Here is a 22,091-nt window from a genome sequence, read left to right on the forward strand (position 1 = left end):
AAGCATAACATATATGCATTTTGTTTAGCTTGCAGGACCTTGCTTATTACAAACCCTATCGGAATAGTGATTGACAAAAGTAGTTTAGGGTTTACTTCCCTTTGCAAGCTTACATGCAGCATTTGATGACAGTAATGAAGACTTTTCCGCAATATTAAGAAATGGCAATGTCCACATTTTTATACAAGTACTTTATTCTGATGGCGTGGTTAAATGTCAGTTTAGAGTTAGGTTGTACTGTGAATCCTTTTATCCATCCATACACAGCTTAGGCAACATTTTATGGATTATACAGTGAAAGAAGTAGATGTAGAAATGTGGTACCCATTAATATTTTATTATACCACAATAATAATGTGGCAACATTCTGTAATCCGTAGTATGACTCTGAAAAGGGTATATGACAACTATGGACATACAGCAATGTAAGAAGTCTCTTAAGATTTTCTATCCTCGACTGCTGCTTGTGTAAATGCTCTCTCTGTTTGTGTCTCTCTCTCTCTCTCTCTCTCTCTCTCTCGAAATAAACCAAAAACCTTTCATATGATTATGTTCTCTGCTATGCAAAAATAAATAGCATATACTGTAAGTATTGAAGCAATCCATTCAATATTAGATTATGATAAGAAGTTTCCAACAATGTCATGTACAGCTCCTTTTTTAATCAAATAGTACCAAGAAAAAGAATCTCAAGCACACAAAGTAATTTCTTTTGAAGCCTGTAATGCTGACAGATAACCACTTACAGGGAAATATATAATCTGCAAATATAGTGTACACCGTACAAATATAAATGTTTTTTAAAAGACACTTGACAATAGAAATGGTCATATCCAGCAACTAATAGCATGAGGTTTTTTATATTTGTGCACAAAGCTTTCTCTGATTTCTATATTTGTTATAATAAATTAAAAGTTGAGACAATATTCTACTTATTTTTTGAAATCCCTACTTAAGGTATGTCTGGTTTTCTTCAATACACTAGTGTAGCTGTAGACATGTAAGCAAAAGCATAGTAGCCTGAGTTGAACACTGGTTCTAGATTGTAAATGCAGTGCAGCAGCATAACTCTACAAAACAGGCTCAGGGAAGGGAGTTGTTCTCAAACCAGTCTCCCTTGCTACCTTATGTGGGACATAGTGTATTGAAAACAGCCTATGTCTGTGCTTTGATAAAGTATATTCAGACGTTGGACTCTATAAATGAGCGCTTGGGTTTGATCGGAGCCATATGCAGAGCCGGGTTGTCTCTCGTTAGACTCGCCTGTCTGTGCCTCCCATCAGGGAAGCGTAGCTGGGAGGACGCGTTGCCTCTAGCCTCTCGCTGGTGGAGCCGCTCTCCAAACTCCCGGCCCTGCTGCTGGCTGTTGGCCTGACTTACAGAAAGCTGCTCCTGGAATGACGGGCATTTGAATTCATTGTTTAACCCTTGAAACTCCATTACTGACATACTGAAACTCTCCAGCCCTCCTCCCTGTCCCTGTCGGCTCAGGCCAGAGGTCTGCTGGCCCTGGACTCGCACTGATTTGTCCATTACTCCCATGAAGGGTCGGGGCTTTAGCTCTGGTTTTGACTTGAAGCTGCCACTGCTCTTGATGGGGCACGGGGGGTCCGGCACCTGCTGCCTGCCGCCATCTGACAGGTTCCCACTGGAGGCCTGACTGGAGCTGGAGCCCCTTGAGCCTGCTGTTCCTCCTCCTCCACCACCCTCCCTCCTAACCTCCATACCAGACCCCAGAGCAAGAGCGAGGCCATCCAGAGCCACTGAGTGGCTGGAGAGTCTCTCAGAGCCCCGGGAGAAGCTGGAGGGTCGGGGCTGGTACATCTGGAGAGGCCCAGGTGGGGAGGAGCTGTTAGGGGACATGGGGTGATAGAGCTCAGTTGGGCTGTGTCCAGAGTGTTCATTGGCTAATCCATGGCCGATGTCAATACCCAGCACCGGTGCAGGCCTTAGGGAGGTGGAGATGTGTCTGCCTGGCAGAGGACTGGAGGGGCCACACAGAGAGAGAGGCCTGCCTCCAACTCTGCTCCCTGACTGGAGGGAGTGGCAGTGGTGATGAGTCCTGCTGAGTCCCTGGTTCTGGGTCTGCCTGTTGATCACAGGAACAGCCTCGGGCAAGTCCACAAACAGTTGGTTCTGCACATATTCCTCTTGTGGGAAACATGGCAACTGATCTGTTGGACCAAAGGCCAAACCTCCAGGGAGAGTCCTGTTTGGAGCATACGGATTCAGAGGCCAAAATTCTGGACTTTTCCCACACTGCAGGCTCGCCTGCTCACCTTCCTCCTTCTCTTCCTCCTTCTCTGCATCAGTGTGCTCTGCGGGGACTTGCCTCTCTAGACTTCCCTGTGAATAGACGTCGACCTCCTCCTCTGTGGCTTGATGGTGGTGGGTGTGTGGGTCCCTGTTGTAACCCTGTGCCATGTTGTTGATGGATGCCTTCTGATGATGTTTGCATTCCTCCTCTACCCGTACCAGCAGGCGCCGGATCTCCCGGTTGGATGGGGAGAGTCGTGCTGCTTCGTGGAGGTCTGCCAGCGCTGCAGCAAACTGCCTGGGGAGGACAGAGAAAATGAACAAAGGAATGTTAAAAAATACTTAATTTACGGTGCCACAGAGACGTAGCATCCCAGTGAATTGCTGTTTCTCGCAAGAATTAAATTGAGCAAACATGATACTGCTTTGAAATAATATACTTGGCTAATATGGCTGTACCTGCTACTCCTCTTGGCACGTGCTCTGGCATAATACGCTTCATAAGACCTGGGTTTGAGTTCCAGGGCTTTTGTTGCAAACTCTTCAGCTATGCCAAAATCCTGTGTTTTCAGATAGACAAGTGCATTTAGTATTTGAATTACAATTTTAAATATTAGACACAGCACAGATAACAAACAAACCCACTGTATGATCAGCTGTGTGTATAAGTGGCTAGACTGGAAAGTGTTTGTTTTGCAGAAATATTCAGAGGCCATTCCAATAAAAATAGTGTTTGTGTTTGCCTGTTCATTACATGGATCTGAAAATCGAAGCCCGTTTAATGAAACAGAAGTCACGCTGCAGTCATTTTTATTGACCAGGAACAGGAACAGAGGGAAAGAAACAGACAGGGAGCTTGTTTTTACTGCTCTCATCATCACTCTCAGGTGAATATTTAGTGACACAAATACATTGTGATTCTGCCCTTGAGAGTGAGGTCAAAATGGCAGCCTTGAATGTGAGATTGTGATGATGTGCTGTTCAATGTTTAATGATGGTATCATGTAGTCTCTCTGCTGGCCCTTACTGCATGCATTCTGATATTACAGTGGTGTGAAAAAAGTGTTTGCCCCCTTCCTCATTTCCTGTTCCTTTGCATGTTTGTCACACTTAAGTGTTTTGAACATCAAACCAATTTAAACAATAGTCAAGGACAACACAAGTAAACACAAAATGCAATTTGTAAATGAAGGTGTTAATTATTAAAGGTGAAAAAAATCCAAACCATCATGGCCCTGTGTGAAAAAGTGATTGCCCCCTAAACCTAATAACTGGTTGGGCCACCCTTAGCAGCAACAACTGCAACCAAGCGTTTGCGATAACGTGCAATGAGGCTTTTACAGCGTCCCTGGAGGAATTTTGGCCCACTCATCTTTGCAGAATTGTCCTAATTCAGTTACATTAGAGGGTTTTCGAGCATGAACGGCCTTTTTAAGGTCATACCACAACATCTCAATAAAATTCAGGTCAGGACTTTGGCTAGAGCCACTCCAAAGTCTTCATTTAGTTTTTCTTCAGCCATTCGGTGGTGGACTTGCTGGTGTGTTTAGGATCATTGTCCTGCTGCAGAACCCAAGTTCGTTTCAGCTTGAGTACACGAACAGATGGTCGGACATTCTCCTTCAGGATCTCTTGGTAGACAGCAGAATTCATAGTTCCTTTTATCACGGCAAGTCTTCCAGGTCCTGAAGCAGCAAAACAGCCCCAGACCATCACACTACCACCACCATATTTTACAGTTGGTATAATGTTCTTTTTTATGAAATGCAGTGTTCCTTCTACGCCAGATATACTTGGACACACACCTTCCAAAGAGTTCCACTTTTGTCTCATCGGTCCACAGAATGTTGTCCCAAAAGTCTTGGGGATCATCAAGATGTGTTCTGGAGAAATTGAGACAAGCTTTGATGTTCTTTTTGCTCAGCAGTGGTTTTCTCCTTGGAACTCTGCCATGCAGGCCATTTTTGCCCAGTCTTTTCCTGATGGTGGAGGCATGAGCGCTGACCTTAACTGAGGCAAGTGAGGCCTGCAGTTCTTTGGACGTTGTTGTGGGGTCTTTTGTGACCTCTTGGATGAGTCGTCGCTGCGCTCTTGGGGGTAATTTTGGGCGGCCGGCCACTCCTGGGAAGGTTCACCACTGTTCCATGTCTTCGCCATTTGTGGATAATGGCTCTCACTGTGGTTCGCTGGATTCCCAAAGCTTTGGAAATGGCTTTATAACCCTTTCCAGACTGATAGATCTCAATTACTTTCTTTCTCAATTGTTCCTGAATTTCTTTGGGTCTCGGCATGATGTGTAGCTTTTAAGGATCTTCTGGTGGACCTTACTGTGTCAAGCAGCTCCTATTTAAGTGATGCCTTGATTGTGAACAGGTGTGGCAATAATCAGGCCTGGGTGTGGCTAGAGAAATTGAACTCAGGTGTGGACAACCACAGTTATAGTATGTTTTAACAAGGGGGGCAATCACTTTTTTCACACAGGGCCATGATGGTTTGGATTTTTTTTCTCCTTTAATAATAAACACCTTCATTTACAAATTGCATTTTGTGTTTACTTGTGTTGTCCTTGACTTTTGTTTAAATTGGTTTGATGTTCCGAAACACTTAAGTGTGACAAACATGCAAAGGAACAGGAAATGAGGAAGGGGCAAACACTTTTCACACCACTGTATATGTGGATTTAGCCAGCCCACTCGCACGTCCACTGTAAATAACCTCTTGTTGAGACACAGAGAAAGAGAGTACGCTCAGCCTGCCAGAGAGTGACCTTATCACATCACATTATCTGCTCCATTATTCATCGGCCACAGTGACCCTAAGGATGACATTTTTACACAGTCTGTTAGGACGTCTGTCATCACCAGGGTGGGTTCCAAACCTGGCTGCGGGCCACATACATCTATCTCTACACTAACAGCACACAGTTATTCATTATGTCAGCACCTGCTTCCAGGTCTTACACATACATTCTGTTTACCAGGGGGACTTGAAATTAGATCTGAAAAGCAGAGATATTTTTACAGTGAGCTGTACCGGTGCTGACATGATCTTTTTATGTTGATACAGATAAATTATATATCTTAAGGAAGCATCTACCTTGCCTTGCCAGCCTCCTGCCATCCCCTCAGAGTCTAATAAACCTGCCTGTGTTAAATAGTGCATGAGCGGTTTGTTACAGCTGTGGGCCTTACATTGGTTTTCCTGCGGCAGCGGGAAAGGTTTAGAAAAAGGGAGACCCGCAGGTCTTTGAGCCCTTTCAGCTCCTCTCCTTGCCCCTCACGAGGTAGCTTCCTCAGGGCATACTGATAACGCTGGCCTGCCTCCTTCATACGTCCCTTCTGAGAATCGCACAGGAAGAGGGGGAGAAAGAAACAGACAGAGAGGATAAGGGAAGACAATTTCTGACAGCTAATCCACAAAAAGACATTGTTTGAAGTCTAATAAAAAAAAAAAGAAAAAAGGTTTTCCACACCCCTCACAACACACCTCCTATAACATTCCCCATAACATACCTTGTAAAGCATGTTCCCTTCCTCCATCAGCTTCTGCAGCAGGATGAGGAGAATGTCTGGTTTGGAGGAAGCCATAGCCCACGTAGCATGACCTGTTAGAGTGGTGCATATATTTATCTTTCTATTATCTGTCTCGCCTTGTCTCTTTTACTTTGTGTCTTGCATAAATCATTTACCTGATCGATCGTGTGGAGCCGTTTTGTAGCCTTTCGGAGAGCAACCCAGGATAGAGAAAGAGAGAGGTGAAGAGAGAGTTGGAGAAGTGGATGTAAAACTGCAGCTGCTGCAGAATAGAGAGTAACACTATAGTGCATGGAAATGTAAAGTGATATAAATGCAGCGCATGCAGGTGCTAAAATATAGCACATAATACAAATCTATTTAAGTAAGTCCTTATTGATTGGTTGATACAAGTAGTAAGTAAGATACAAATATGAATACACTCTTGAGTAGCGAGTTTAGCCAGAGAGGTGTTGATTCAACTTTATGCTCATTTTAGAGGCTGAACTGCAGCTATAGGAGCTGTTTAACTGTGTCGTATAATATTACATTTAGTTTTGACTATAAAATAGAGCTGCAAAGATTAATCAAATTAGTTGTCAACTATTAAATGAATCTATTTTCAACTATTTTCAAAATCGATTAATCGGTTTGAGTAATTTGTTTAAAGCTACATTGTGTAAGAATTTCTCCCATCTAGCTGTGAAATTGTATATGACAACCAACTGAATATTACTTTCTAGCCCTTCCTCCTACGGTGGCCGAACCCGAAATTAGCTCTCTCCATTGTTTACAAGCAGCCATTCTAGCCACTCCAATATTAACTTTGGTCTTGTTGCTTTGCCTGTCGCGTTATCGTTTTAATTCTCTTTTTCGCTTCCCTGGTGAGGAATCGCCTCCTTGCATTCGTCACGGTGCCAATAGGTGTAAGAGGGCGAAATGCAGAGGTATGTCCCTCTTTGGCTAATGTATTTTAAAGATGGAGCTGTACATGGCTGCCGGCATTCGAGCGAGTCGCTCGTATGTATTCTGAATGATTCTGAATGTCAGATTCTACGCTTACAAGAATACTTTGATTAGTTGGTGGAAGTAATTACACATGAATCAGCACATATTTGTGAAAGAACAAAGTTTTTTTTTGCTAAGAATCAACTAAAAAAATGACACAATGTAGATTTAAGAAAAGATAAAAAAATCTAAATTCTTAAGCTTCCTAAATCTGGTTTCTTCACTCCTCTATGACAGTAAACTGAATATCTTTGAGTTGATGACAAAACAAGACATTTGAAGATGTCATCTTGGGCATTGGGAAACACTGAAGGACATTTTTCACCATTTCTGACATTTTATAGATCAAACATTCAATCGATTAATCTATAAAAAATAATCAACAGAATAATCAACAATGAAAATAATCGTTAGTTGCCGGCCTAACATAAAATTCCTAGAGGTGGGATTTACTACAGGGCGGTTTTGGTAAGCATGGTGGTTATACCCATCTTGGATCCTTTCTTAAGCACCGAAGCCACCAGAGTCGGATTCTGGCAGCCAGTCGTCCGATCTGAACCTCTGGTACTGTTGTTGTCGGCTCTCTCCAGCACCGCTCCATGTTCCACCAGGCAATGCACCTGGATGTGCATAGAATAACAACAACCTTTTATTTTTATATTTCAATTTAAGATTCTAGCAATGAAAAGGATTGTTAGATATTTCCATAATTTGGTTGATTACACACAGTAGGCCTTATTCCATTAGCTGACATTAGCAACAGAGCTGTCTGCCCCTTTATATCCTGATGTTTTTGGAAAGTTTTTGATCCTCAGATAGTTTTGATTATTCTCCTGCTGATTAATAGATTACATGAATGAGAATCAAAATGCTTTTTTTTTACTCCACATGAACTGTGATTGCAAATGTACGTCCTGTGTTGCAGGGGAAATGATTATCATCGTGATTTTAGTAATTATGATTTAGTTCATTTGTCTAAAATAGCTATGTTGATGCTAGTGTGGGTGAATATGTATTTTATATTTGTATTTGTATGTTTTGCAACTTTTTGTAGAAGTATACACTTCTCCACCAAGATCTATAAACTGCATCCCAAACAGGGAGAAAAGAAAACTCATCTTTTTGGTGAGGAATATTTACAAGTAAATGCAAAGAAAAGTGTTTCAAATGAAGACAGACATCTAAAAAGAATGTCCATTATCAACATGATACCATCTAAACAACAGCATGAAACCCACTGTATCTGCATCCCCATTAAGGGCAGCAAGGTCAAGAGGAGTCCGTCCCTGTCTGTCTGGTTGGTTCAGGTCTGCGCCTGCCTCTGCCAGAAGCTGCATTGCATCTTTCTGGCCCTTCAGACAGGCCCAGCTAAGTGCAGTCAGCCCATCCTGATCGGCAAAGGAGAGAGAGGCACCTGGGACCACAAACAAAACAAATGTTGTTCTGCAGTTCATGTACAAAACATATTAAAGTGCTCATATTATGCTTTTTGGCTTTTTCCCTTTCCTTTATCGTGTTATATGTTTTTTGTGCATGTTATAGGTTTATAAATTGAAAAAGCCCAAAGTCCACCCCAAAGGGAGACTTACCATCTCCAACAGAAAACACTGTTCACAAACTGCTCCAAACAGCTCTATTGTAGTCCAGCCTTTACTTCTGTGACGAACGTGCGTCACTTTGTAACACGTTATAATGCTCGCCTAGCTGCTAGCGTGGCACGCCCTCATACTCTGCTTCTGATTAGCTAGTAGTCCTTACCTAGGTACTGAGCATGTGCGACTCCCAACAAAGATGGAATAGAAGTGTGATGCCTCACTCTGTAGCTAAAATGAAGAGCTCAACGCACAGGGTGAAAAGAGGAGCTGCAGCAATGTGCAGTACAACAAAAATATGGTGTTTTTTGAAACTTAAACCATGTACCTTGTTACTAACTAGCTCTGGGGAGCTTATTCCCCGGAGTCCTTATGCTTCGCCCAGCATGTTTCCTTGGATTAGGGTGGCACCTAAATCACGGTTGCAGCTGTCGCTGTGGTCCTGATGCACGCCCTGCTATGCCCTGTCACACCCTGCTACGCTCTGTGGTGCCCTGCTACGTCCTGCTACGCTCTGTGGTGCCCTGCTACGTCCTGTAACACCCTGCAGTGCCTTGCTATGCCATGAACTACAACAATTACTATTTCTAGTCACTTTTTATCTCTATTTCAGACTCTTATTGTTATACATCACACCCCCAACAGGCACCGTCAGACACCGCCTAGCAAGAGCCTGGGTCTGTCCGAGGTTTCTTCCTAAAAGGGAGTTTTTCCTCGCCACTGTCACACTAAATGCTTACTCTTGGGGGCTTTACTAGAATTGTTGTGTCCTTGTATGTTATAGAGTGTGGTCTAGACCTACTCTATCTGTAAATTGTCTTGAGATAACTCTTGTTATGATTTGATACTATAAATAAAATGTAATTGAATTGAATTAAACCTATTCTGGTACAACCTCTAAATACAATTATGAACCTGAAAATGAGCATAATATGAGCACTTTAAGATATTAGCTTAGAAGGTGTGAGGACTCTCACCCTTTGACAGCAGGAGTTCAACAGTGCTCACGTGGCCCTCAGAGGCAGCCAGCATCAGTGCAGTGCGACCCTGCTTTTCGGTGGCATTAATATCTGCACCTTGCTTTAGCAGCAACTCTACAATCTGGAGGAGGAGGGAAAAGTATTATGAAAAAAAGGACAGAACTGGTTAAATGAAGAAAATGCTCTGCCAGTGACCAGACTCCTCCTCACCTGTGTGTGTCCATGTTTGGTGGCACTAAGCAGCGGGACCATCCCCCTGCGGTTGGGTATCTCCAGCCCTGCCCCCCGCTCCAGGAGGAACGCACACACCTCCATCCTCCCTCTTCCTGCTGCCGCGCTCAGCACTGACAGAGGGATCGTTATAGAAATGAGACGACGAGGCGGAGATGAATATGTAATTGATACATTTGGGAGAGAGATAGAAGCAGGAGTGAAAGACAGAGAAAAACAAGGTTGGTTATTTCTACAATGTATTTGATTCCAACACAGGTGTTTTCTGTTTTAATACACATCTAGACATCTGACAAGTCAATCAATCAAAGACAGCTGCATTTTCCCCATCTTGTTCCTCCTCTTCAACAAGGGCATCAACAAAAGAAACAAAGTTTCCAACCATAACGCTAAACCATAAATAACATGCACCCTCCTTAACCAGCCAGTGTTACTTTGATAAACGATGGGCATTTTTTTAGTATGCGAGGAGCTGGGGATAGAGGCAAGCTATTAATGCCATTCTCTAACCTCCGAGTACCCTTGATAAATGACATCATGTTTCATGTGACCTCATGCTTCAGTGAACAAATCAATTGTATATTACCTCCTTCAAAGATAAGTTATTGTCGTATATAAGACAAAGAAAATACAAAAATGTCTTTGTTGGTCTTTATAGAGGTGACTTTGTGCAGCTGCACAAAATAGTAACAGGGTTAGTGAAGCTGCTGCTTTAAATATGCAAACTGAACCAGCGAAAAATGATTTTCTTATTTAAGAGAATATTCAAAAGATATGATACACTATAGGCACAATTGTCTTGGGTAAGTGTAATTCCCAAATAAGTACAAATCCCTGGTTAAGTAATCACACTTGTATACTTGACTGGTCATTTTATCTGTGCAAATGGACTGTAATCCAATGATTCTAACATTAAACAAAAAACATACAACAACTCCCTAAAAGTGTACATGCAAAGGTGAATGTTTCAGAGGCTATTTCATGCTCTGACTTTTTCTATCTCAGCACTGGAGGGGACTGTGTAATAGAATTATACTCTAATGGTGCTGTAGGCAGAGATACAGGCTTCATCAGACATACATTCAGGAAATGAACCTAACAGAATTCTGCAGGCTGCACTATCACATCAGGGATAGAGGTAAAAGTATTACAATTGAATAAAAGCTGCTTTTTAGATGCTACAAATGTGGCTGGGTGAGATGTTCTGTGTGATAAATGTGATGCTCCATTTCTGCCACAAAAAAAAAATAAAAACCTATTTACAATCGAATCGATTTTTTTATATCAACCAGAACATCTTAAAATCATAATACTGAAACCAGTAAGTGGGTATCTAGTACTCGTGCAGCTCTATTCAAAGAGCTCCCTGTGCATCCATATTCAGGGAAGTTAGCTGTTTAATATTTATTCATTGCACAGAACGCTAGAATGTGCCTAAAAATGCAACCTTTAAGCCATTGAGCATGACTCTTGATCCACACTGATGGACAGAAAGAGGTGAGAAAGCTAAATGTATCTGACTGAGAGGAGAAATGCACCCGTTTCTCCCCAGAGAGAGTCGTGAGCGTCCATCTGCACTGCCAGCTGTTCATCTTTCAAGTCCAGCAAGCTCTTCACCACCTGCAGGAAAACACAATTTTACAGTTCTCTGTATTGCTGGCTTGCTGTGCAGAAAGAAAACCAAAGCACTTACAGACCTTGACCACAGCCAACTGTATCTAATATATCCTCTACATCAAGCAAGGACAGGCACCATGCTCTACATAAAAAAAGGAATTTCAGCGGAGTGTTTTGTCACGAGGACCTTGATCTGATACGTACCTGTGTGTGTCCGACACTAGCTGCGGCTGTAATCGCCTGCTGTGCTGCCTGTGTTTTCCCAGTTACAGTTTCATTACTGTGGTGCTGCTGTGGGTCAGTGGGGATATCTGCTCCCCAATCCTGGCTCAGCAAGATGTTGATGATTTCTGCATGGCCCTTCAGCCCAGCATGGACCAGCGCACACTGGCTAGTCTTATCAGCAAGGCCCACCTGGTGTAAAGGGGTACACAGATGACTTACAACAGGTTTCCTGTAGTAGGCTGGCCTAGTTCAGGCCTGTTTATGTCATCTGTCTCCCAGAATAGATCCTGAGACTGTGGTGAATGTAAAACCAGGATTGTTCAGGATACCACTGGTGTAAAGGTACTGAGAGACAAAGTATTCCGTCACAGATTGAAATCACATTTATCCATGGTAATTATGGTGATCACACACTCCAAACCCATATTCGTCTCTCTTCCTCTTTGCACAGAAGTGACACTGACCTTGGCCCCTTTTTTGCAGAGCAGGCTGACGATGTCGACGTGTCCTGCAGCGACGGCCAGACAGAGGGGCGTCATGCCACTGTCAGTAGTCCCATCTACTGGCGCGCCCATTTCAAGCAGCAGAGCTACCATCTCCACATGCCCCAGGTGGGCATGGACGGCCAGAATTGGGGCATGTCCAACCACCTCTGTACACCAGGTCACGCTAGCGCCACCTAGCATTAACAGACGACTTACCTGCAGGATGAAAAACATGAATAGTGTACAGTATCTCTGTATGTAAGATGCATTTGGGTGTATGAGTACTTTTTCAATGTAGAGCAGACGTATGTCACCTTGATGTTAGGTGTATATAGGTTCCTCAGGGAGGCCAACGCAGCGGACAGACTGTCTGTACTCCAGTTCACCCACATTGCCTGAAGAACGCTGGAGGACACACCTGTCTTCTTACTCAAACCCTGTGAGTGTGTGGTAGAGACACAGAAAGATAGAGAGCAACAAAGAAAGAGAGAGAATACGTTTGCTCGGATGAGATTTGTGACGCAGAATTTGAATTGTGCTAATGTGTTGTGGTGCGTGTGGTGATGGTAAGCACAGGGGTTCACTCTTGTTTGCATGCGTCTTTGTGTGTTTCTTTGCAATAATACACTTGTTTACGTGAATCCTTTGGGTAACGAGGTAATTCAGAAGTGATGCGGTACAATCAATTACCTTGAATATGTGAGCCTTGAGGATGTGGTGTCCCAGCTCCATTGTCTGCTGCCTGTTCAGTTTGCCCTCCTGTCTGGAGAACATGAAGGCCAGGAGAGCGTGGCCACTCCTGTAAGCATGTGTATTGTACTTATTAATCAGAAATGGCCTAAGTTCTACTCTCCTTTTTTGACAAGAATTTATTTTTTTCTTTATAGTATGCATCTTAATAATTTCCTGCTGCGTGACCTTAGACTTTTAATCTCACCTAGGTTCACAGAGAAAGTCACTGCTCTCTCCATCTGCCCTCCAAACCAGCCACTCTCTGAAGGAGGGATGACACAGCATCCGTGTGCCATCCCTACGTCTCACCTACGAACACAAATGATACAGAAGATGTCTTAAATCTAAAGGTACAATCAATTGACATGATCACCCCCCTGCCACACACACACACACACACACACACACACACACACACACACACACACACACACACACACACACACACACACACACACACACACACACACACACACACACACACACACACACACGAGATAGGTTGTCCCCGATACTGTTAATACTACTACACTAATACTACTAATACTGTTACTGGTAATTCTCCTAAACTACATCTAAATTCCTAGATGTAAATGAAAAGCACGTACAAACACAACATCTAAATCTTTAAAACAAAAGCTTGTTATTATTATGTACCCTTCCATGCAGTGATATCAAGAGTCTTACCATAAATCCAGCCAGGCTGTCTAATCTCAGCTGGAAGTCCTTCCACTCCAGCTCCCCCTTCACACTGCCTGCATTCAGCGCCCTGAACATTTGTTCATCAGTCAGTGGGTGCAGAGACGCCAGTGCCACATTTAGCACCGGAAGTACCCGTTCAAAGACCTCTTTATCCGGAAAGCTCACGTGACACATCAGCAGGTACACCTAACAGATATTCATAAGGTTAATGGTGTTGTGTGTGGGTGGACATATCTCGCTTTATCTGGACTAATGAAACCATACACTGCAAAAGGGAAATAATAGAAGCTATTGTGGAACTTGGATCCTTTGAGTATTAACAACTTTGTTGAAAGCTCATGTGCAACATCCTGAAGGGAAACATGTAAATTATGAAAATAACAACAATGAAATTATTTTTTTTTAAAAGTACAAGAGCAAAGCTAAATGTGCAATACACAAATCCTGTTGAGAAGTATTGGTGTAAGCATTCCAGACATTTCAGCATACGTCTGGTATGGAATAGTTTTGGGTTAATCTTTGAAACTAGTTTTAATAGTTAATTCTACTAAATGATCCACATTATACTTCTACACAAACGGTCATATTTCACTGTTACTGCCCACTACCTGGGCTTACACATCTTTAGCACACTTTTATGCATGCTTTTCCACATCCATTATCGAATCATTAAATCATCACATTTCTAGGCCATTGTGTGTATAATAACACTTTGTCATCTGTTGTCCTATTTTGCACTGATGATTATGCAATATTAAAAATGCGTCTGTCATTTACTTTAGTCACTGTGGACTATTTTTGGCACTTTGTATAAAGTCTTTGATCCTGTCATTTTTATCTTTTATTGATCTGACTAGCACGCGAGTACACATTTTTCTTGTTTTTGTGAAAAACATGTCTGAACGATGGCTGTCGCCTATGTGTACCTTGTGTGGGGATTTTATGGACATTAATTGCTTCAGCTTCAGGCGAGATGCCATTCACGGCAGACAGCTCACCGGGATGACTGACAAGTGTTAATTGTGACTGTGAAATTGACCAGATGAGGAGGAGGAGGAAGAAGAGGACGAGGAGTAGGAGGAGGAGGAGGAGGGTAGGTGGGTCCAAAAAATACAGTTACAAGTAAAATGTGTCTTTTTTTGCTGTTGAGGATTAAACACTGTAGTTTACATAATAAGTGAACTGATATGAACTGAATGAAACACTCATTACTCCACATCTGTGGTTCCCAAAGTTTTTGTTAACAATTCATCCAATTCATCCACAAGTTAACTGTTTAAACTGGTCTGCTTGCTTTTTTCCCCCTGCACTCTCAATCGCAACATGTGGTCTTCAGGTGTAGTTTTTTTTTTTCTCTAATCAAAGTACAATTTCTGTCTTTTCAAATTCGCTGAGCTCATCAACAATCTTTCTACGTATCTCTGGCAACTGCACCCCTTGGGAACAAATACCTCTTGCTTGTTGGGAATCAACGTTTTACATGTCTGACCTCTGATAGGGACACAGGCACCACCAGGTAGTTTCCACCTTTCAGAGCCAGGTGCCCCTTGTGAAACAGATCCAGGGTCAGCTGAAGGTAGAGGATGGAGCCGTTGCTCCGTGTTGACAGGTGGCTGCTGAACTTGCTGAGGAGCAGCTGATCAGGGGCCGAGCCTGTGGGTGTGGTGACGTTAGTGGCGACCTGGGTGCTGCTGCTGACCCGGTGATGGATGTAGTCACTCAGGTCAGCTCCCAGATCACTGCTGTCTGGCAGGATGTCCAGAGAGATGCCAGAGAAGGGAAGAAGTGTAGTGATTTCCTGCAGATAAGAAAATGAATAAATGATGGGTGCTTATTGGTAAAAACAGATTCCACACACAGGCACAAACACCTCAGTATTTAAAGAATAGTATGTCTTTGGCACATTAGCTAAGGACAAATTAAAAGCACCAAAATCAGTACCCATTCATCAGATGCTGTTGCCTCTGACTCACACAGAGCCATGGGATACAGTACAGTAAATAGTGTGACAATGACTGAAGCTCCAACATTGCTCACAGGCATCTCTCAGAGTCACATTTCATCTCCTCTCTCGCCATCCTCAACTGCTCAACACCGGCCAAAACCAGCTATGACTGATTTAAAAAAATCAATGTTATCGCAGCTCAGTTCCTCATTAACGAGGAATGACATTTGACTTGTGGTCATGGACCGTGCTTCACTTAACCCTTTCCCAACCATTTGTGAAATATCCAGGGTGTTATACAAGAGTTCCTGTGAAATGGCTGGTAAAAAAGGAAAGAGTGAATTATGAGGGTGAAATAATAGCTGTACTCTTCATCTTTAAATTTCGGTATTTAATGCTTGCTGACTTCACATGTATCATGAAGAAAATGACCCCAAATGTATTTGGTGTATTTCCCAAACGCTAATCAAATTATGTAACTGGCTGGCTGGCTGTCAAGCTCCAGACTCCCGGCAGACTCCCAGTAGTATTACCATCCATTCAGGGCATAATCCATGCAGCATTTTGAGGCTTGGCTTTCGCATTGGACAGATGCGCCTGCTGTTTGGTGGGATTACCAAACGGATTGAGAAAATACATCAGACTAGAGAAAGTGACTGTGCAAACAGAGTCTATACCATGGCAGTAGAAGCACAACATCGCACTACATGGTGTGGGCATGTCTATGATTTGGATAATGTCAGGAGGCAAGGGAAAACTAAAAGTAAAAATACAAAATCCTATTTTCTCTCTATACCTACCTCTCTCTACGTTCTATTTGCCCAGATTTTGAAATTTCTTCCTACATCCCATAAAGTGTCCAGTGCTCACCTGGCATTAAGGCTCTGCTAGGTGCTGGATGGGCAAAAAGTGTAAATCCCGATACAAGAGAGATGAATGGAATTTAATTTGTGGCATTTAAAGAGCATTCAAATTCAAAAACAACATATTTTTCCACAAACAGCATTCTTGTTATTCCTAATAATCCACAGACCTTTCAACAGCTATATAATGCACAATTTCTTTTGGTAGAAAGCAGTCCCACTGAAAACTGCTCATAGTGAGATCTTACCGTGACAATTTATCTGGAAATACACATCCATCTATGATCTATTACCCTGTTATTCTTAGCAGGGTCGCAGGGGGCTGAAGGCTATCGCAGCTAACTTTGGGTGTACACTTACAGATATATTAGAACGATGGCTATGGTTCCCCCAGATCCCAGTCTGGCTTGCTGCCAATTTGCCAACAGCGGGACTGCAACAAAAAATTCTCTTTTGCGCGCCCCCAAAATGTGTTCCCCACAGACCATACCTCTAGAGTTAAGTGAGAAAATATGTTTGATGTAATTTGGGTGAAGCGACCCTTTGACACAGTTGTGCTGTGGTACAGAGATCACTGTAATGCTGTAATATTAATAATCTCACTCACCACCAGGCCTGTCCTGACTGTGACCACCAACTTCAGCCAGATGGGAAATTTGGAGATTATTTTGGTAATGAAAGTGGCAATGGTGTCCCCATAGTCTGGTTTATGGAATTCTGCCTCGTTAAGGCTGTCGACCAATATGATGTAGTCTTCTTCAGGTAGTCTGCGCTCTAAATAAAGCAAGAGATAGAAAAAAAGAAGCACATTAAAAGACCAGATATATTAAATTAGCCTGGCAAAGAGCACAGATGGTATGATAGTTTTATTAAAATCATGTTATGGCTAAAAAAATGCATGCATCATTGTTTTCCAGCACAGGATATGTTGAGAAAAAGACCAACTGCTAATATTGATTATATTCGGTTGAAAGGGACCAGAGGCCATTGTTGTTAATTAGCTTGAAACAGGACATATCCATCATGTTTCACATAATCTAAGCAGTCAATGCATCCCTGCAAGCCTGTGAGGACTCATACACTCAAGGCACAAGGGCTCTCCATTTTTTTTCTAACCTGCTTAATAGTGATGGAGTAGACAAAACACTCCTCTTCTCAGACTGTGGAGGGCCTGACCATAATAACACATCAATCTAGTAAACTGACTGTATCATGAGATACTGAGGGGGCTAATACTCCCGTAACATTCACAGCCTCTCCACATTATTTTGAGACCTTGAAATCCGGTGGGATGCTGATGATTCACCAGGGCAAAAATAACACTCATCATGTCCAAATGTAAATGACCTAACATCTGTTTCACACTCTGCACTGTTTCAAATCTTTGACCTCAACTAAGGAAATAATCTATGGTCCCATCATGGAGTCATTAATAGGCTATTTCACACAGGTGATGGCAGTAGGCTCCCTAATTGCATGGTGAGGGAAGCAGACAGTTTTCCACCATACAACTGATACTATTTTAAAAACTTTAATTTAAACTTGAATATTACATTTGTCTTAAAGTGCGTGTGTGTATGTATGTAGACTTCATTACCCTTGCGCAGGCTGGCTATGGGCTCTAGGATGCCCTTTCGGAAGGCAGCAATGGGGTCTTGAACGCAGGATCGCAGGCTGAGTGTGTTTTGTAGGTGAGGCTCTTGTACCAGCAGCTCCCTGTACGGGGCGAGCTGTGGCGCTCTGGCCAACAGGGCGGCAACACTGTGCACAAACTCTGGTACCAGGCAGGTGTAGGTGTTGTCAGCCTGGCAGAAATGGTAGGCTACCACCTGACAGAAGAAAGAGGCAGGTGAAACACTGAAAACGCAAATAAAATAAAAAATAAATTATATAATAAAATTTTATTTCACAATAAAAGCTGGTCTAAATTATAGCTGTGTAGCTTTTATTGGTCCGGGTGGAGATCAGGACATTTTAATAGTGGGAAAAGTCAGAATTGCTTTGGGCGATAATGCATGATTTTTCATAAAAAAATGGGAGGAACCCCACATGAATCTGAAGTTGGTCTGAAGTGTCTATGAAAAAAAAGAAAGCAATTGAGAAAAATCTCAAAGCTCTCTTGACTATTTTGCATACACTTTTGAGACTTTAGTCAGTTTTCATCGACTGTCCAGTCACGCACTGAGCCATGCATTTCCCCTTGAGGCAAATTTGTGATTTGTGATATTGGGCTATAAAAATGAAATTGACTTCAGGCTTTAATATCGTACTATGAGGTAAACCTTGCGGAATGTCTGAATATTAAACCTGTAGTGAGGACATCAAGGAAGTGGACCAGTGAGGCTGTGGAGGATCTCCAGTCGTGTTTGGATTCTACTGACTGGGATGTGTTCAGGACTGCTACCAACAGTCTGGATGAGTACACAGAGGCTGTGACGTCATACATCAGCTTCTGTGAGGACTGCTGTGTTCCATCAAGCACCAGGGTGAGTTACAACAATGACAAACCCTGGTTCACAGCCAAACTCAGAAGGTTAAGGCTGACTAAGGAAGATGCGTTCAGGAGTGGGGACAAAGACAGATTTAAAGAGTCGAAGTACAAGTTTAGCAAGGCAGTGAAGGAGGCTAAACAACGGTACTCTGAGAAGCTCCAACGCCAGTTCTCAGCTAACGACTCTGCGACTGTCTCCCCCACCTCAACAGGGTCCTGGGCCCCCCCACCAATGCCCTCCTTAAAGGCCCCCCCTCCACCCCCCCTCCCACCTCAGTGACGACTCTCTCCATCCACGAGAGGGACATCAACAGACTCTTTAGGAGACAGAACCCCAGGAAAGCTGCTGGACCGGATGCTATCTCCCCATCAAGCTTGAAGCACTGCGCTGATCAGCTGTCTCCAGTGTTCACAGACATTTTTAACACCTCACTGGAGACATGTCACGTGCCAGCCTGTTTCAAGACCTCAACCATTATCCCTGTCCCCAAGAAGCCAAGGACCACAGGACTTAATGACCTCAGACCCGTCGCCCTGACCTCTGTGGTTATGAAGTCCTTTGAGCGTCTTGTGCTTTCACACCTCAAAGCCATCACCGACCTCCTCCTGGACCCCCTGCAGTTTGCCTACAGAGCCAATAGGTCTGTAGACGATGCAGTCAACCTGGCCCTCCACTACATCCTCTGGCACCTGGACTCCGCAGGAACCTACGCCAGGATCCTGTTTGTGGACTTCAGCTCTGCCTTTAACACCATCATCCCGGCTCTGCTCCAGGAGAAACTCTCCCAGCTTGGTGTGCCTGACTCCACCTGCAGGTGGATCACTGACTTCCTGTCTGACAGGAAGCAGCATGTGAAGCTGTGTATAACACGTCTCCGACTCACAGACCATCAGCACCGGATCGCCCCAGGGCTGTGTTCTTTCCCCCCTGCTCTTCTCCCTGTACACCAACAGCTGCACCTCCAGTCATCAGTCTGTCAAGCTTCTGAAGTTTGCAGACGACACCTCCCTCATCGGACTCATCTCTGATGGAGACGAGTCCGCCTACAGGTGGGAGGCTGACCACCTGGTGACCTGGTGCAATCAAATCAAGCTAGAGCTCAACGCTGTAAAGACAGTGGAGATGGTTGTGGACTTCAGGAAGAACCCAGCCCCACCTGCCCCACCTGCCCCCCATCACCCTCTGTGGCTCCACAATTGATACTGCGGAGTCTTTCCGCTTCCTGGGAACTATCATCTCCCAGGACCTCAAGTGGGAGCTGAACATCAGCTCCCTCGTCAAGAAAGCAGAGGAAAACAGAGGATGTACTTCCTGCGGCAGCTGAAGAAATTCAACCTGCCAAAGACAATGATGGTGCACTTCTACACAGCCAAGATTGAGTCCATCCTCACATCCTCCATCACCATCTGGTACGTTGCTGCCACTGCCAAGGACAAGGGCAGACTGCAGCATATCATTCGGTCTGCAGAGAAGGTGATTGGCTGCAATCTGCCGCCGCTCCAGGACCTATACGCCACCAGGACTCTGAAGCGTGCTGGAAAGATTGTGGCCGATCCCTCCCACCCCGGACACAAACTCTTTGAGACACTCCCCTCTGGCAGGAGGCTGAGGTCCATCAACCAAAACCTCACGTCACATGAACAGCTTTTTCCCCTCTGCCACTAGCCTTATTAACAAGGCCCGGAAACCACCCTGACTCTCCACCGCTGGCTCTTCATGCCACTGTTCTCTCTCTGCTGTAATGCTCTTTGCTCTTTATTTTTATTTTTTTATTTCTATCTTTATTTTTAATTTAATTTAATACATACTGTGTACATCTACTTATACTTATATTGTTTATACCTATACTTATATTGTCTAATATTCCATCTAGAGAATGTGTGACGTGCACCAACAACACCAAAACAAATTCCTTGTATGTGTTAAAAAACATACTTGGCAATAAAACCCTTTCTGATTCTGATTCTGATTCTATTGAACATAAAGCTATTTACACCTCTGTGTTTTTAGCCTATAGCCTATTTGTTTACTGAATCATGAGAAGTCATGCTGCTTTGGCTAAATCTGTTTTTGTTCGCACTGTACAGACAACAACCACCTGAATTACTTTGATACGGAAGAAAAAGTCTCAATCTGATGAACATGGGGGGACAAATATTACTGCACAAATTCAGATGCTCTGTTCAGAGCGGATTTTCTGTTCATATCCCAAGAAAAAAGGAGAAAAACAATCTCTAAGACTAGTATCACAGAATATATAAACAATAAGGGTTACAATAAAATAAGACCAAGATATAAGCACAGAAATCATATTTGCAGAAATCATAGGGGTAGCTGAGTCATAACATAGTTTCATGAAACCCAACGAGAGTTTCATTCAACATATTACTGCAGAGTATATATAAAACATTCACTAAATAGTTGCAAGCTACAAGAGTCTGAGAAATGAAACATATCACTACTAAAAAGGGTGATTTGTGCAATACAGGACTCATACTGAACAAGAGCATAAAATACAAAAACATTGAGATAAATGGCAACTGTTGCTGGGGGATATTAGTTATAAGTGCACTTTTGCATTAACAATTGCATTTCCAAAAGTATTCACTAATAGGGCTTAGATAGGTCCCTGTCTTGCTCAGGAGTGGTCCACATAGAACATTATCAATGATTTACTTTTGAGCGAACATCCTCACCATCACAAGTAGTCTGACTAGTTCCCATGGAAACTCTTATTGAGGCCAAGTTAGTAAATATAGAAGCTTCCATGTCATCTATGTGATGCAATCAGCAGCATGTTCTACATGTGCCCAACAAGAGAGGAGAAAACTATGACATTCAAATTTTGTGTCACAAATGGGCAGCCCCATAGCTCTTTAAACAGTAACAATCCTGATGTGTGTTTATCTCTTTGAATTGATCCCTCTTCAGTGTTTTGTGAAGGCTCGTAACAATCATAGCTCCCTACAGTACAGCACTGCTTATGATGCTGAATTATATTACCGTGCTTTCAAATTTGGTGCAGGAAAAACATCCAGGGCTATCAAAGTATCTATAACAAGAAGCTAAATCTAGAAGCACTCCTATAATGTCAATATAGTTTTTTCCTTTTGTATATATTAGTTAGTTATAGTTAGTTTTAACTGCAGGTAAGTCAGCAACATCATAAATAACAAGAACCATACAGAAGTGTGTTGTGTAAATATGTATGTGTGTATGTACTCTTGTATCTTTGTGAGGACCAATCTGAGTTTTTTTTAAATTTTATTTCATTCTTGGAAATTAAGGACATTTTGGTTAGTACTTTAAAAGGCTGTTGGTGTGAAATATTTGGTTCTGGGTTTAACATTAAAATTAGATTTAAGTTAAGAGTCAGGGGTGAGGTAAGGCATGTAGTTCTGATGGTTAAAGGAATAGTTACATTTAATAGACATTTTGGGAAATACACTTA

At 42.9% G+C, this 22,091-nt stretch overlaps 1 protein-coding gene across 1 annotated transcript in view; it reads right to left on the reverse strand.

Moving 5' to 3' along the window:
- Positions 1-809: 809 nt before the first annotated feature.
- LOC144515424 (protein TANC1-like) overlaps positions 810-22,091 on the reverse strand; it is a 35,247-nt gene continuing 13,965 nt past the window's right edge. Inside the window, exons 8-26 of the mRNA XM_078246265.1 lie at positions 17,746-17,977; positions 16,756-16,922; positions 14,830-15,138; positions 13,326-13,526; positions 12,844-12,947; positions 12,597-12,705; positions 12,221-12,343; positions 11,886-12,122; positions 11,401-11,610; positions 11,118-11,199; positions 9,559-9,692; positions 9,346-9,469; positions 8,015-8,190; positions 7,264-7,396; positions 5,945-5,974; positions 5,769-5,860; positions 5,448-5,594; positions 2,716-2,816; positions 810-2,554 (exon numbers count right to left, since the gene is read on the reverse strand). Of these exons, the coding sequence (XP_078102391.1) occupies positions 1,183-2,554; positions 2,716-2,816; positions 5,448-5,594; positions 5,769-5,860; positions 5,945-5,974; positions 7,264-7,396; positions 8,015-8,190; positions 9,346-9,469; positions 9,559-9,692; positions 11,118-11,199; positions 11,401-11,610; positions 11,886-12,122; positions 12,221-12,343; positions 12,597-12,705; positions 12,844-12,947; positions 13,326-13,526; positions 14,830-15,138; positions 16,756-16,922; positions 17,746-17,977 (4,083 nt within the window). The 3' untranslated portion in view covers positions 810-1,182. The remainder of the gene's footprint in view (positions 2,555-2,715; positions 2,817-5,447; positions 5,595-5,768; positions 5,861-5,944; positions 5,975-7,263; positions 7,397-8,014; positions 8,191-9,345; positions 9,470-9,558; positions 9,693-11,117; positions 11,200-11,400; positions 11,611-11,885; positions 12,123-12,220; positions 12,344-12,596; positions 12,706-12,843; positions 12,948-13,325; positions 13,527-14,829; positions 15,139-16,755; positions 16,923-17,745; positions 17,978-22,091) is intronic.

The sequence above is a fragment of the Sander vitreus genome, chromosome 1 (genome assembly GCF_031162955.1).
Source record: "Sander vitreus isolate 19-12246 chromosome 1, sanVit1, whole genome shotgun sequence".
Classification (NCBI taxonomy): Eukaryota; Metazoa; Chordata; class Actinopteri; order Perciformes; family Percidae; genus Sander; species Sander vitreus.